The sequence below is a fragment of the Delphinus delphis genome, chromosome 4, assembly GCF_949987515.2.
Source record: "Delphinus delphis chromosome 4, mDelDel1.2, whole genome shotgun sequence".
In the NCBI taxonomy this organism is placed as follows: domain Eukaryota; kingdom Metazoa; phylum Chordata; class Mammalia; order Artiodactyla; family Delphinidae; genus Delphinus; species Delphinus delphis.
In genome coordinates this window covers 98,410,120-98,427,936 of record NC_082686.1, presented here as the reverse complement: position 1 = coordinate 98,427,936, position 17,817 = coordinate 98,410,120, and the positions used below count along the sequence as shown (strand labels likewise).

Below are 17,817 nucleotides of genomic sequence, written 5' to 3'. Positions count from 1 at the left end.
AGTATGTTTGGTTTGTAAGAAACTGACAAACTGTCTTCCAAAGTGGCTGTACAATTTTGCATTCCCACCAGCAATAAATGAGAAGTTCCTGTTGCCCCACATTCTCACCAGCATTTGGTGGTGTGAGCATTCTGGAGTTTGGCCATTCTAATGCGTGTGTAGTGATAACATTGTTCTCTCACTTTGCATTTCCCTGATGACATATGATGTGAAGCATCTGTTGACTCTTTAAAAAAATGTTTTTCACATGTTAATGACTTCTGTTTTATAGGACTCAAATTATGGTGATATCATATAAACAAAGATATAAAATAATAGGAAGGATTTTTTTACTTCTAAGACATCTCTGAGTTTTGTGCTCAGTCTGGATCTTCAGTTATCTAAGACTTCCTGGCATGAATCATGTGTAGAAATCTCTCATTTCCTACTAAAAATGAATATATTTATAAATGCATTCTTCTTGTATTTAATTCTTTGTTCAAGTAAGAAGATTTCCACAATATTTGATTCTTTTTCTTTATTGGTACTAGATTTAAGATAGTACTTTAAAGCAAAGATATATAAGGTTGATTTTCCTAAAATCCTGTGTGTATACTTTCTACTTATAGCTTAAGAATCATAGAGAGTAAGTTTGTATAACAATGAAAAACCAGTATTGTCTCTAGCACAGCCTTCTGAGTAGGCAGATTCTGGCTGAGTTCACCATTTCTGAACTATTTTGCCCCTCTTTGTAAATTGCAGGTTACCATGGATATGCAAACTCCGTCTCATCTGGTAGAGTGTTAACTGACTCGCTCCCCTTCCTTGGAAGCACCATTTTTGTACCTACCTGCAAATTGGGTCAGGGACAGTTATCTTGCACAAATTATCAATTCTCACCAAATTTTCAATCCTCCCACTTTTCTTCAATATCTGACCACAATCTTCCAAACTTTTTCAATTCTCACGTCTGTCTAAAACTGAGAACTAAAACCTGACAGCCCAAATCTTTATTCAGACTCTGTGCTGCCTTGCAGCTGTCCTTTGCTCTCAGGACCTTCAGGACACCAAAACAACTGACCTTCCCCCCTCCTAACATCTGGTTCTACAGAAGCAATGCCAACAAGAATCCCTGAGAGACACTTCTCAGACACTGTTCTGCCCCACCCAGAAGATTCATGATCACCTCTGGGCTGTTCAACAGCGAGTGGTAATCATTTGTCTTGAACAAAAGTAAGGGGGCTGACAACATTAACCTTTACCCTGTGCAACTAGAAAGTGAAGGCAGTTAAGAAATGGCCCGACCCTCTTGCGTTCCAGAAACAGATAACAGCAAAGGACCACTCTTCTCTCTCTCATTCTGAGATAAGACCCTCTTCACCCTCCTCCCTAGTCTAATAAGACTCATGGATTCATTGACCTGTCTCTACAGTAGCTCAAGCCCCCTTCCTTTTTTTGAGATACTCCTCTTTAATGACTATTCTCCCTGTTGCAATAGCTTGAATAAAATCATCTCTTTAATTGTCCCGCACATTTTGTCTTTGACAAACAACAACAACAAAACAATTCACCTGAGGTGTCACTAATGCAGCATTTTCTCTACGCTGGAAGTTTTAAAGATTTTATATGTACAATATGATGACTTCTGGGAAATTTATGAGCAAAACCTGACCCAGAGCCACTTCTAAGTAGATTCCAGTTTTTTGAATAAAGCATATCAAAAAGGAATTTCAAGCTGTTTGAGAACCCACGGGGAACAACTTGGAAGCTAAAGAGAGAGTGTGAAAGATGTTTCAACTTGAAAGGGAAAGAAAGAAAATACAAAAGGACATTAAAAACACAGTAGGTAAAACTAAAAAGTCACCTGGGGCTTAAGAAGTGTTTGAAACTGTCCCAAGTTCCAAAGCGGTAGTTTAGAATGTTGAAAGTAAGTCTGGCAAAATGCCTCTCATCGTACAATTGCCAAAGAACCTTCAGCACACTGTAATTATGGAGATTTCAGGAATGTGTGTAAAATGCAGTGCAAAGACTTAAGGTAGACTCTGTAATGATAGTGTGGAGGAGGGCATGTATTAGTAATTGAGATTTTTTTTAAGTGCTCATTTATAATAACAATTTTTAAATTCAGTAGCCTCCTACGAAAAAGGAGATGAACAATTTTAAATGAAAGTGTTAAAAATAGGTAATATTATAGTGAAATAGCTGGTTTTAGAAAGCCGCATAAGAATAGGCTGCCTAAGGACTATGAGTTCAACGTTATCTGAACAAGGGAGGCTGTACCTAGAAATATTAATAACATGGACACCTGTAAAACAGGGACACTTCTCAACTAGGGTCCACCTTTTACTAGCTATGTGAGACTAGGTATATTATTTAAACTCTTTTTTCTATCCCACAGAGTCTATGCCAGAGACTCTTTATATAGTAAATAGGGGCAATAATAATTCCTGTAACAAAGAGCCATTTAGTGGAATAATAATAATAAAATACCATCAATAAAGAAATGTATCAAACTCTTATTAGGTGAAGGCTCTGTGCTAAGGGCTTCACATGGGTTATTTCACTTAATGTTCACAGCAACATTATGAAGACGGTAACTTATATGATGCCCATTATTAGTTGAAGAAACTAAGGCATAGAGAGTTTAACTGACCTGCTCAAGGTCATATAGCTAGCAAGTGGTAGAGTCTTGATTTGAAGCCAGGTTTATGCTTGAAATTTTGCCCTTACTATACCTTTATTGCTTTGAGTCTTCCAAGTTTTATTCATTCTATAAATGGAAATTCTCCAAAAGACAACCATAACCGTTAACACCTTATAAATGAGTAGGAATCATGACTGTGATTTCAAAGCTTATAAAATAATGTAAAGGACCAGGAGTGGGATAAAAAGCATGAATAGCCAGGGAAGATGGTACTATGCCAATGATCAGTGCATTGCCCCTGAGCTCCAAAGCCACTCTTCACTGCTCGCTGCGTGATAATGGACCAGAGTCTTGTAAATGGTTCTCCTTTGACAGCTGGTACAATGTTGAGCTCTGTCACTAGAGGGACACTGGAGGGGAAATGGATTTCTCTCCAAGTGGGTGTTCCCCTCACCAGGCTCCTGCAGGGCAGTTCCTCCAGCACTAGACTCCTACAGCATGACTTCTCCAGGACCAAGCTCCTCCAGTGCCTTCTGCAGCTCCAGACTCCTGTGATGCAAGGATGGCTTTTCCAGAGCCACAGCTTCCCTTGCCACCCTCCCAGGTGACTTTGCAGCAGAGCGCCACCTGTCTGCCAGCATGCAATGAATGACTTTCTGTAATACCCCAGGAGGCAAGCAGAGGGCCGCCAGTGACTCCTCTCTGTGGACAGCCTCCCCTGCAGCCCCTTGATGGCTCTGCAGTGAGTTCTGAGACACATCACCTCCCTGTGGATGGCTTCCCCTGATGCCCCTGAGAGCAGATTTCTGCAAGTTCCATCTGCAGCAGCTCTGCCAACTTGCCAGGTGGCAAAACAGCGATAAGCCCTCTTGCACAAGGTCTGGGTCTCCGCCCTAGCTTAGGTGGGCCTATTCCTTGGTCTGTCTCAGGCCTGGGAGTAGTGGCTTCTCTTTAGATCTTCTATTCCTGTGTTCTTTAGAATTCTCTTTGCTGCTTACTCGCCAATGTTCTATAATGTGCATATATTATATCTAAAATCGGAAGAAAAAATGAACTGAAAAATAAAATTAATTCTAAAACATGCCTTGACTGTAGTTGCTCTTCAGTTACCATTCTTTTTCTTTCCTCCCTACTATAGTCAGTTTCTTGGAAAAGTGTTAGCTTTTCTTGGTAGATGCCCCACAGGTACCTCCGACTCAACATATTCCGAAAACTAACTCTAAATCATCTTCTCCTCCTATATTCCCTCTCTCAGTAATTGCCTCTCTTTGACACAGTTATCTGGGCTGGAAACCTGATAGTCATACATGTCTTAACATCTCATCAGGGCACAAAATCCTTTAAATTCTATCTCTGTAACACTTCTCAAATTAATAGTTACTTCCTTTCTAGGGTCCCCTTATCTTCAAAATAATAATAGTTACCATTTATGAGTGCTTATTATGTGCTAGTCATTGTGCTAAAATTAACCCACACAACTTCAAGAAGCAGGTACCATTAGCCCCATTTTACAGATGAGAAAACTGAGACTTTGTAGCTTATTTAATTTATCCAGATATAAACAACTAGTAGAAGGCAAAGTGAAAATTCAAAAGAAGATAGCTGCGTCATACAACAAGTTCCCACCACTCTAATACATACACTGCCTTCAGTCTAGCCCCATTATAATGCATCAACTACACAGTTTCCAGAAAGCTTTCTAGAATGCAAATCTGGTCATGTCACTTGCCTGCTTAAACATTTCAACAGGAATTTTGTTTCTGGATAGGATTTAATAAGTAGTGGGGGCTTCCCTGGTGGAGCAGTGGTTGGGAGTCTGCCTGCTGATGCGGGGGACGCGGGTTCGTGCCCTGGTCTGGGAGGATCCCACATGCCGCAGAGCAGCTGGGCCCGTGAGCCATGGCCGCTGAGCCTGCGCGTCCGCAGCCTGTGCTGTGCAACGGGAGAGGCCACAACAGTGAGAGGCCCACGTACCGCAAAAAAAAAAAAAAAAAAAAAAATAAGTAGTGGCAGGTCTTCCGTCTCACTGCACCAGATAGGAAAAAAAAGGTAAATTACAGAAATAATATTCTTAAAGCCTTCAGAGAGCTGTGAAAACAAATATTATCAAATTAAAATTCATGAGATAGTAAAACCATTCTCAGATGAGCTGAGATTGCCAAATCTTTTCTTCCCTTTGGGGATTAATCATGTCTGGGCATTGCTAAGAAACAGGCTTGCCATAGACAGATTTTCTAAGGGAAGGGAAAATCAGAAGAGCTTTTGATGACTGTGTGGGTTGGTGTGATGAACTGCAATTTAGAGACACTTTGTAACTGTGGCCAGGGTTCCCCACAGGACATATTCTGAGTGCTGGGGTAGTGTGGCAGGCTATGGATTGGACTGGGGAGGCAGATTAATGTTTTCTGCGGTCACAATATTCCACTACAGGGAGAGGCCTAAAACAAACATTTGAAACTGAAAGTAAATGAAGTCTAACTAAAGCCATAACCCAGCACTGACCGAACTCCATCCCTAATTGGATTAACATGATCCACCCTTCATGCTCTCTGTCCAGCTAAGGAAAGGGTGCACTGCCTCAGAGAAAAAACGCTAAGTTCATTATCTGTAGATCTTTAACACATAATTTCTGCCATATAATAAAAAATTATACAGAAATTACAGGACTTGCAAGAAAGAAGGAAAATGTGACCAATGACCAAGAGGAAAAAAATTAGAAACAGATCCAAGGATCACCCAGATACTGATGTTAGCAGGCCAGGACTTTAAAATTATTATAAATATGTTCAAGAAAACAGAAAATTTGGACAAAATGGATGAAAACAGAAGTAATTTCAACAGAGTATTAGAATATATATAAACAAGATTCAAATGGCATTTTAGAAATATATATACATATATATATATATACACACATATACATATAAAATCTGAAATTGGGAACTGATATCATGGGTTTAAAAGAGACTGGCAAAAGAGACAGGACTAGTGAATGCAAAGGTAAGTCAATATAAAATATCCAAAATGAAGCCCAGAGAAGAAAATAAAATGGAAAAATGAGAAGAACATAAGAAATGTTTGTGATATAATGAAAATCCAACATATGTGTAATTGCAATCCCAGAAGGACTGGAGAGTGGTAACTGGAAAGAAACAATATTTGAAAAGATAATAGCTGAGAATTATTCAACATTGAAGAAAGATGTATTCAAGGATTCCTATCAACCCCAACCAGTATATATACAGAGAAAAGTGTATTTATGCCCACTGTGATAAAACTGCTAAAAAACAAGGATAACGATAAAAATCTGTAAAGCAGCCACAAAAAAAATTACATTCAAAGAAACAACAATAATATGAAGAGTGGAATTTTAAACAGGAACTATAGGAGCAAGGAAGCAGTGGGATGGTATCTTTAAAGAGTTGAAAAAAACTGCTATCTAGGGTTTTAAACCCAGTGAAAAAATCCTTCCAAAGTCAAAATGGAATAAACGCATTTTTCAGACACATAAAGCTGGGAAAATTACTCATCAGCAGACCAACATTATAAGAAATACTGCAGAAATTTCTTCTGAATAAAGGAAAATAATCTCAGATGGAAGCCTAGTACCCCAAAAAGAAACAAAGTACTGTAACCTCTAGAGTAATCACTAAAAGGCTAACACAAAGAGGTCTAAAAACTGAAGAATTAATAGAAGAGATAAAATGGGATAATTCAGAATACTTGCCTAAAACATTCCAATGGTTCCGCATTTCTGGTAAAATAAATACCAAAGTCCTTAACACAGTACACCAGGTGCTCCATGATTTGGCCCCCATTTACCTCTCTGGCCTTAATTCTCACCATGTCCCTTCAAGAACCCAGCCATTTGGAACTACTCATAGCTCCCTTAGCACACCATCCACATACTGTTCCTTTGCCAGAAATATCATCCCCCTTTTTTCTTACCTAACTAATATCAATTTAACTTTTAATATCTAGCTCAGGCACAATCTGGTTTCTCTGAAAAATCATCTATGAACTTCCACATGATCCCACAGTACCCAGGGCTTATCTCTATTATAGCCTTTGTTGTAAAACATAATGATTTGTTTCCTTATCTAGTTCCCCAACTAGTCTTCAAGAGCTTTGAAGGCTGTGCCTCTACAAGTCAGCTCTGCGCCTCCACCACCCAGCACAAGGGCCAGCACAGAGAAGGCATTCAATATTCACCAGGAGGGCTAAACAAACACATGAGCAAACACGATTTCTGCATCAGCTATTTGAAGACTGCTATTATGCAGAGCATGTTACCATCCTCTTCCATTCTCCAGACCCTTATTTCTAAATAGCGCACCAGTACCTCAAACTCAACACATTACAAACTCAACCCTATTCATCTGTGTCAAACTCAGTCAACGTGGCACCATCTGAAGTCACCCATTGCAGCCGGCCTGGAATCATTTGGACTTGTGCCCTACTTCAACCACAATGCGTCTTTCCTTATGTTTCCTTGATCTTGACTTCCTCTTCTCCTCCCTCACCCTTTGAACGCCTACTCATTTTAAGTCCCAGCTCAGAGCTGACTTCCACTTATTCCTTCTTATGCCCCAGGCAGAGTTAATCTGCCTTCTTCTCTGAGGCGTCCACAGAACCTCATTTGTGGTGGCATGTGTCATGCATTCTGTTGTCCTCAGTAGTTTACATCTGTCTCTCCCTCAAGCCGGTGAAACTTTTTAAAAAAGGAACTATTTTCACTTGCAGAGAAGGCAGATGAGTGGAAATATTTTAAAGGGAGCAAAGAAGAAAAATAGAAAAGCAAAAGAGAGAAAACATCTTTTTTAAACGGTGTGGAAATTATAGAAAAATTTTATATTAAGAAATCCAGGAGAAAAAATTCTCTTTGAAAATGTATTAGAGTTTTTTTTGTATTTCCAACCAGCCATTCACCCCCAACTTCCCCTACACGTCCTCCCTGCCCATGAGGAGAATTTATCTGCCGATGAAGGAGAATTCTCCTGCTGCAGAACGTGCAAGGCTCCTCACAAAAACAGGAGCTCCCAGGGCTGAGGAGAGGCATTTGCTGCCCTCACCCTTGCTATCTCCCAATTCCTGGCTCTCCAGCTTCTGCAGTCTTCTTCTCTCCTATTTCTCTTGCCTCTATTCTGACTCCTTGCTCCATCTTGCATGTTCTATGTCTGGACCGTCTTTACACTTTGTTCTGGCTCCCTGGATCTTGTCTTACTGTCTGTTCCCCACACTCTCTTCCGTCTGTGACTCAGCAGGACAAGATAAGTCCTCCCCATGTTTATTCTTGAAGATGAATCATCCTGGGGAAAAAGCAGTAGGCTGATAGACTGAAAGCCCAGTCAGATGCACTATAGGTTATTTAAAGCCCTAATGTTTGTGGATTCATGTTTTTAGAAGAAATGAGCAGATATCATAGATGATCCTCCTGAGAGCAAATGAACTATTATAGATTTAGAAAAGAGAAACTGAGAAAAAGCAAAGGAAGCTGATAATAATTAGACTGGAAATATAGCGGTGAGAAATGACAGCTGTATCTTGTTTACAAGTGGAATTAAAAAAAAAAAAATGTTGACCAGCTGTTATAGGGAACCAAGCAGAGACAAGAGGCTTAAACTTCCCCAAGTGTAGACATAAATGCCTCCCTCCTACAAGGGTTATTATTTCTCAAGGATGATGTTGAACCCCCATCTCAGAGGATTTGAAAAGTTTAGAAACCACAGATCTCAGATGGTTCGAGTGCAGTTCTGATCTTTTGACTGTTACAAGTTGAAAACTTCTCTTTTCATTAATTATTTTAAATGAGTTCCCTGCAGTGTCCATATGCTTTCTGAGTGCCTCGCTGAGTAGCAGGTTGTGTTGCCTGCACTCCCGTCGGGTCCCTCTTTGCGGGTAGGATGCTTGTACAGAAGTTACTCTTCAAATTCTTAGACACTCGGAAGCCTATAACAGTCCGAAAAATAGAGCATTCTTTTGCACATCTTGTTTCCAATTCCTCAGAGATCATTCACTTCTGTTTTCTAAATTAAGCTTTCTTGTCGACTCATCATATTAGCCTAGCACAACAGCTGGAAGGCTCTAAGACAATACACTTTAAGTAGCTGCTATTTATAGTGTTTCACATGAAAAGAACAAAACCAGATTGTCAGAGACTCTGTTCTGAAGCTGCCTTAGGATATCTCTTTCTCTGGTATCAGATCTGAAAATTAAGATGGTTGGGGGGAATGGGTTCTCATTCATAGCAGACTCATTATATATATTCATGGCATTCTGACTTCAGAAAGATGGCAAAACAAAAATATTCCTCTTATGTATTTTGGCCTGTTGGCTGTCCTTTCTGAGAACACAGATCGGCAGCTGAGCTATAAATCTTAGCTGTCAAACCATACTTCATTTCACTGCAAGCTACAAGGCGAACAGTGTTACTTTCGCTTTTCTACTTTGTTTTCTTAATTGGTTGAGTTTCGTGGGGAGAGAGGGTGGACGTGGTATGATGGTGGAGGACTTACTTTTAGGAAGTGATGGAAGCTCTGGAATTTGGGGACATTCCTCCTCTGGCTCTTCCCTAAAGTATTTCTCAGGGTCTAGAAGAAAAGCTGGTTTATTGACTTCAGGTAGTTCTTTCAAGTTTCCAATGCTTAATGACCTAGAACTGCCTTTACAACAGCAGGTTTTAAGGGAGGATGGGAAAAAAAAGTATAATATCATTAATTCCTCAGAAAGGGCTAGCACATTTCCAAGTTAACTTTTTTTAAAAAAAAAAATCTAACCTCCCTGTTACTCAGCTGTTACAGCTGCAGATCAGCAAACCCTATAAACACAGCTGTTCAAGATAAATCCATGTTCCTTTTATGCAAAGGGACCAAAAGAAACTCAAGGCTCCCCATTCATTTATTTTTCATTTTGTATTCTTTGCTATTTTCCCTTGAAAATGAATATTCTGCAGTTTTGGAAAAGCTCCAGTTTCTCTTTTATCTGCAAGAAAACTGTACGCTTTGTGAGATGGAATCTATTTTTCAGCGTTTAACAACATATCTAAAATTTTGAGTTTGCAGGTTCACTTTCATTTTGCTAAAATGTAAACCAGATCTTTATTATTGTATCTATGATGCACACAATGAGATAATGGGAAGGAAGACTCTTAATTATGCCCTTACAGGCAAAGTCTTGGACAAAATTAAAAAGTTTTCCTTTTGCTTCATGGGATAAATGGATAATGGAATGGAAGTCTACAAAAACTTAATTCAAGATGTGATTCTATGTTTGTTTAACTGTTAGCTCTGTGAAGGTAAAAACTGTCTGTGCTTTTGTCATTGTGGTAGCTCAGTATCTAGGAAAAGTAAACTAACAGGTAAGTAGCACCTGCTCAGAGACAAGTCATGTGCCATGTCAGTGGTTCTCAAACTGTACCAGGCATCAGAATCATCTGCAGGGCTTATCAAAGCATAAACCACTTGCACCATTCCCGTTTCTAACTTAGTTGGGTGGGGATGGGGCCCCAGAATGTACCTAAATTCCCAGCGATGCTGATGCTGGTAGACCAGGGAACGTACTTTGGGAACCAATGTGTTATATTAAACCAAAGGAGAAATCTTCACAACCTTTAAAGTATCATTATGCCCTTTTGACAGATGAGGAAATCAAGGCTCAAGATGCTTTAGTAACTTGCCTGAATTTACATAACTGGTAAATGGTAGACCTTGGACATCAACTCAAGTATATTTCACTCTAAAAGTCATGCTCCAAGGTATAATAATAATAAATAATATTACTAATAAAACTGTACTGAGTTTCTACAATATGCCAGGCACTAAGTGCTTCACATATATTTTCTCATGTAATCCTGATTATGCCCTTTTGACAGATGAGGAAATCAAGGCTCAAGATGCTTTAGTAACTTGCCTGAATTTACATAACTGGTAAATGGTAGACCTTGGACATCAACTCAAGTATATTTCACTCTAAAAGTCATGCTCCAAGGTATAATAATAATAAATAATATTACTAATAAAACTGTACTGAGTTTCTACAATATGCCAGGCACTAAGTGCTTCACATATATTTTCTCATGTAATCCTGACAAAACCCCTATAGAGTAGATTAGTTTATAAATATGCATTGAATACTAACAAATAATAATGTACCTTTTGACAGCAAAATTTCAACAGAAATGAGCACATTTGCTCTGTGAAAGTGCAGCTTTACCTTGGACGTAAGTTGACAAAAGATCCGTAGTGAGTGAAATATTCTCGTCATATGATGGAGCTTCGAGAATGATTCTCACTACTCTTCTAAACAACACACTTCAATATGATAACAATTCTTTTGTTTCAATTACTTTTTTTTACAGTTTTTTTCTGGTCAGCCACAACTAAACAAGTACGTTGTTCTGTGTGGCTTTGGGCTTTCTGAGAACAAAAATAGTTTTAATTTTATTTTTATCTTTTAAACACTTAGGAGAGAGAATTAACATCCTGTGCCAACTCTATTTTGGAAACTATAGTGGGCACTTTCCACATGTTTTCTGGTTTAGACCTTATACTTCTGCCTATTGTACACTGTGAAGGCTTGGACAAGTCACTTAGTATCTCTGAGCCTCGCTTTCCTCCTTTGTTAAAATGAGATCACAAGAGCTTACTTTCAGATTTATTAAGGAACACCAACATTCCTGGCACATAGAGTAGTTACTTGTTTTCTTCACACCAATCTATAAAATAATAACATGATAAAAATATATCAACAGTGATTACTTACTGAATAATTTTTTTATAACTTCACCATTGTAAAGGTTATGTGTTTTTTTGTTATAAACATTTCTTTCCTTATATTCATACCTAAATTTATAACTTCTGATGGTCTGACATTGGAAGAAAATAATTTATGATGAAACAAAATAACAACCACAAAGGATGAACAGACACTTTCTGGCTATAAATATACACCTTTAACAACAACAACAAAAAATCTCTATCCTGTGGACCTAAGTAGTGACAATTGTTTACACTAATCAAGTTATATCTTTGAATAAAATGCCTACTAGCCAGGTGATGGTATAAAAGGGTAAGAGCCACGAAGGAGGAGAAGCTAGTTAAGCAAAGGTCCTGTCCCCATAAAAACTGGAAGGTCAGAGAAAAAACTATGAAGAAGCAAATGCCACAGAAACGCACACTATCCTTGCCCCGTGTGTAAACTATATGGACTAATCAGTGGTATGTGTCAAAAGCTCTTTTATCCAGTGTTATGCCTGGATCTTCATTTATGGTATCCAAAATGCAAAAAGAAAAAAATAGTTCAGTGCTTTTGAGGCTTGTTATATGAATCGATAGATTAGCTTGAATCCACAGGAAAAGTTTTTATCAATAAAACACAGGAAGTGAAACCAGTCCATAGTTGTATATAATTCCAGTCAGAAAACAGGAAATGGTCTCAAATATATTTAACATTCACTGTCACAGACCTCAACCTTAACAGCTACAAGCCATGTTTCCAAAAATTGTTATTATTCTCTTGGAAGCCTCAGGCCAGGAAACATACCTATTTTTCACAAAATCATTGAGAGCCATGGGGTCTGCCCTCTCCCTTCTGCCTCCTTTCCTTGCACCCTTTGACCCTTTGTGATTACTGCTGCCCTTAACCTTTGTTCCCTATTTTGCTACACATTAAGCAGCTATAGAACCTTGAGATGTTTCCTATACTCTCAGCCTCAATTTCCTGCTCTGTATGAGATTCTTACTGTGATTTTAAAGGAGATAAGATGGATGAATGCTCAGCGATGTGTCTAATAAATAATAGTATTCAATAAATGTTTATTTCCCTCCTCCCTTTTCCTCTCCCCTACTTGACTGTATCTCCCAAACCCAAATGAGCTTAAAAGTAAAAGTTTCATTTTAGAGTAGTTTTAGAGTTACAGAAAAGTTGCAAAGATAGTACAGAGTTCTGGTATATCCCTCACCCAATTTTCCCTGTTGTTAACATCTTATATTACCCTTTGTCACAATCAATACTGATATATTATGATTAACTAACCTTAGTATTTTATTAGGATTTTCCTAATGTCCTTTTTCTATCCCAGGATACCACATTACATTTAGTTTTCTGACTCCTTAGTTTTCTCTGGTCTATGATAATTTCTCAGACTTGCCTTGTTTTTGATGACCTTGACAATTTTAAGAAATATCAGTCAGTTTTTTTGTAGAATCTCCTTCGATTTGGGTTTGTCTGATGTTTATTTATGGTTACACGAGGATTATGGGTTGTTGGGAGGAAGATAACAGAGATGAAGTGCTATTCTCATTATATCTTATCAAGGGCACAGGTTATCAACCTGACTTACCACTGTTGATGTTAACTTTATCACCTGGCCAAAGTTGTGTTTCCCAAGTTTCTGTAAAGTTACTTTTTCCCTTCCTGTCTATACACTACTCTCTGGAGGCAAGTTTCCAAGCACAGTCTACACTTAAGGAAGATGAAGAGGAGAGTTAAGCTCTACATCCTTGATTGGGAGGCGTATCTACATAAATTATTTGGAATTATAGATTTTTTTTTTAAGGAAATCTTTGCCATCCAAAAGACTGATGGTAGGTAGCAGCTTTTCTCCAAATCACACTGGAATGATCTCCCTCACAACATACTATCTCCCATGAATAAGACATATTATTCAACCCTCAGAATGGGAGAAAATATTTTCAAACAAAGCAACTAACAAAGGATTAATCTCCAAAATATACAAACATTTCATGCAGCTCAATATCAAAAAGCAAATAACCCAATCAAAAAATGGGCAGAAGATCTACACAGACATTTCTCCAAAGAAGACATACAGATAGATGGCCAACAAACACATGAAAAGATGCTCAACATCCCTAATTAATAGAGAAATGCAAATCAAAACTACAATGAGGTATCACCTCATATGAGTTAGAATGGCCATCATCAAAAAATCTACAAACAATAAATGATGGAGAGGGTGTGGAGAAACAGGAACTCTCTTACACTGTTGGTGGGAATGTAAATTGATACAGCCACTATGGAGAACAGTATGGAGGTTCCTCAAAAAACTAAAAATAGAACTACCATAAGACCCAGCAATCCCACTCCTGGGCATATACCTGGAGAAAACCATAATTCCAAAAGATACATGCACCCCAATGTTCACTGCAGCACTATTTACAATAGCCAGGACATGGAAGCAACATAAATGTCCATCAACAGAGGAATGGATAAAGAAGATATGGTACATATATACAATGAATATTACCCATCTATAAGAAGGAACGAAATAGTGCCATTTGCAGAGACGTTGGTAGACCTAGAGACTGTCATACAGAGTGAGGTAAGTCAGAAAGAGAAAAACAATATTGTATATCACTTATATGTGGAGTCTAGAGAAATGGTACAGATGAACTTATTTGCAAAGCAGAAATAGAGAGAAAGGTAGAGAACAAACGTATGGATACCGGGGGGGGGGGAAGGGGTTTGGGATGAATTGTGAGATTTGGAATTGACATATACACACTACTATGTATAAAACAGATAACTAATGAGAACCTACTGTATAGTACAGGGAACTCTACTCAGTGCTCTGTGTTGACCTAAATGGGAAGGAAATCTAAAAAAGAGGGGATATGTGTATACATATAACTTATTCATTTTGCTGTATAGCAGAAATTAACACAACATTGTAAAGCAACTATATCCCAATAAAAATTAATTTTAAAAAAAGACATGTTTATTCAGCCACTATCCGGGCTTTGAAGACAAGAATGATGGTATCTTTAGAGAGTCATTTTAAATAGTAAGAGAATCTGTAAAAATAAGAAGTTGGTGGTGGATGCAGGAAAGGTAGATTACGGTGCAGTTAGGTCTGGCAGTTACTAGGTTAAGAATATATTTTTTTCCTCAGAAAAGTATAACTGAAATAAACTGAGGTGCAAAAGTTTGAGGGAGGTCTATCTTTGGACTAGTTAACACCAGACCTTAGTTTTTCTCCAAACACCCTGAATGGTTTCCTGCTTTTAGACTCTTTGTTTTCCAGCTCTCTCATCCAGTGGCATTTAAACTGAGTATCTTTTGTATGAAACGAAAGACTTTGTCTATCTCCACTAAAGAATTTAATCCACAGAGGGAAAGAGGAAGGCGGACAGTAAGAGAAACTCTTCTAGAGAGTCATAACAATCTGCACTAATTAGATGACTGCCTAGGAAATGGAGCCATACTGATAAAACTCCAAGACAAAGGGCAGTTCTATGAACAACTAGACTGTAGAATCAATTTACAGGCCAACCTATTGCTTCTTTTCCATAGATATTTGACTTCTTGGAAAGTGGTTACTATGAAAATGTACAGGGAAATGGAAAGAGGTGAATATTCCTAAGAGTCCAATATTCCTAGTGGTCGAATACAAAAAAGCTAAAGAATGTAATAAGGAACACAGATAGAGTTTAAAACTTTTCCAAAAATGTCTTACGTGGTGATGCAAGAAGGGAGCCTACTATGGGCTCTGGCATCCTTGCCATCAATTCTATGAGAGGGAAAGACTCTAAATCTGCCATCTCTCGGTTCTGGATGTAGGAAGTAGGAACGATGTGTGACAAGTCCCCAAGTGCCCTAAAGGAAAGTGAAGGTGCCTAGAGTAGTGGCTTACCCATAGCAGGTACTTGACAAAACATTTGATCACTTGACTCAGAGACCAGCAACTTTTCAATATGGTCACATGTTGCTTGTCAGACAGGCAGAATAGAGCAGTGGCAAAGTGTACTGACTCTGGAATTAGAATGCCTGCTTTGGGGTCCCTGGCTCACCTCTTGTTCATTGTGTAAATCACTTAACTTTTTTCTGTCTTGCTTTCCTAGTTATGAAATAGAGATTATAATTGTAGATATCACCAAGGATTATAGTGACAATTAAATGTTAAACATAAAAAACCCTAGAACAGTGCCTGGAATATGGTAAGAACTCAATAAGTATTGGCTACGATCTCTTTAAGAAAGAATAATACAATATTTTTCACTCAAAGCAGGAGTTCCAACACCACCTACAGACAGTTCTAATACTCTTATTTTATTTTATGTTTGTATTTTTTATATTTATAATATTCCTATTTTATTTTCTCACATAAGCTCTACTGGCAGAATAATTAGATAATCAACAGCTTATAAATGATATTAAATATCAGTTCCCATCTAATAATAATATGGAATTTAGAACATAATTATTTCATATTTCTAAGGAACATTAAGTGTACCTTCTGCCTTATATAAACTTACAGAGAAATTAATGGAATTTATGTTTCATTTCCCATCTAATTATTTTATCCTGGTTTCTAATAATCATTTCCCCAAAAATATTTTTTTAATGGTAGCAAAAGAAAAATTTGTCAGATAGTAGAAGATGGGGTAGATTTGCTCTTTGTTGCCCTAGAATAAGATGAAGATGGATGAGAGCATGTCCTACAAATGGATAGATCCGACCTACAATTAGAGCCCTTCTATAACAGAGTGGTTGAATAACAGAGAAGGCTATCTGCACAATGGTGAGTGCAGCCTGTAGGATATATTCAAGAAGAGGCTGGGGTGTGCTTCTCTTAAGGCCTCAAGAGGAATTAGTCTAGCAGACATCAGATACCTCTTTCAAGTTCATTATCGAATTATTAAAGATTAACAAACGTGAAAAAATAATTAAAAAATAAAACTGATGATTTATCAGAGTGGCAATTTAAATTAAAAATAATAATTTTTAAAATTTTTAAAAATTTTAAATTTTTTAAATTTAAAATTAAAAAAAAATAAAACTGATGATTTATCAGAGTGGCAAGTTTAAATTTTTAAAAAAATAAAACTGATGATTAATCAGAGTGGCAATTTTAAGACAATGACAACAGTCAGGGCTGGTTCAGAGACAGCCATTTCTATATACTGCTGGTGGTGGAGCCTTCACACCATTGGGGTGGCAATTTAGCAAGACTCAGAGGCCTTTAAAACTTTGACTCAGCAATCCAATTCAAAGAATTTATTGTAATGATGAATTCAGTCAGGTACTCTTAACACGTGTGCATGAAGGTATTTCAATAAATGTTTCTCAGTTAAAATTTGTAAACAGCGTAAATATTTTAAAAGAAGAGAATGTTTAAAAAGCTACGTGATAAATTCCTAAGAGGTCATTTCGAGTACTGATGTCTGTAGATACTCATATTAAGTAACTCGGAAGTGTACTGGCTGTATGTTTTTAAGTCGTAAAACAGGTTATAAACTGTGTGTATTATATTCTCACGTTTATAAAATGTATATTTGTTTATTTGTATATGCATGCTCAGAACAAGACCTGAAGAGTGAAATGCCTGTTATTGGTGGTTTTGCTGCTAATGATTTCTTGTCATCTTTTTCTTCTTGCTTGTCTGTATTTCTAATTTTTCTCCTAATGAATATGTACTATTTTCATAATAAAGAAATACTCAAAGGTTATATTGTCTAAATTATTCATTCTATCTACAATTTTTCTAGATTACAATAATTTTGTGTTAATCCAGAAACCAAATATTGCCATAGGTTAAGAAAAATGCATGTCCACTGTGGTTTTTGTTCCCCCATTTACTTTTTTCAGTTATTTCTTTTTTTCCCCACTTTCTAGTGGTAATATGACTTTTGCAGAACCTACAGAAGGAGAAAAATCTATTTCTTTGTGTCAATTTTTAACTCAGCATTAGGACTTCCTATTTTCTCTTAAATTCTATATTCATCTGCATATCCCCAGGACTTAAATTGAAGACGACATTTTACCACCTACCTACTTCTCACACACAATACTATAAAATACCTGAAGCACTATGAAAACCTGGTATTTATGTATAAGACAGAACATCATAAATGCCAAGCTTTTATCCTGGAAAGAGAATCTTAGGAGTTAAGGTGAGAACATGGCTTTAAATTATTAAATTTTTCCTTCATTTTTCATGCTTCTTTCATTTTCTATTGGCTTTTTTCTTTTTTCATCTCTATCTTTCTTACTCTTCCTCCCCTTCCATTTAAACATCCCTCCACCCGCATACACACACCAAATGTGCTTTTCCCCTTTTAGTCTCTCTAAATTCTTTTACATGTTTACTTTCCTTTCATACTTTTGCATATGAACAAGAACTGGCATGATTTTCTCCTTGGATTTCCTAATCTGATTAGAAATAGGGCACATTCTTC

The 17,817-nt window shown here is 37.4% G+C and overlaps 1 protein-coding gene across 1 annotated transcript in view; it reads right to left on the bottom strand.

Moving 5' to 3' along the window:
- WDR49 (WD repeat domain 49) overlaps window positions 1-17,817 on the bottom strand; it is a 133,788-nt gene that overhangs the window by 7,930 nt on the left and 108,041 nt on the right. The window contains 2 exon segments of the mRNA XM_060010159.1: window positions 9,139-9,285; window positions 15,096-15,235. Of these exon segments, the coding sequence (XP_059866142.1) occupies window positions 9,139-9,285; window positions 15,096-15,235 (287 nt within the window).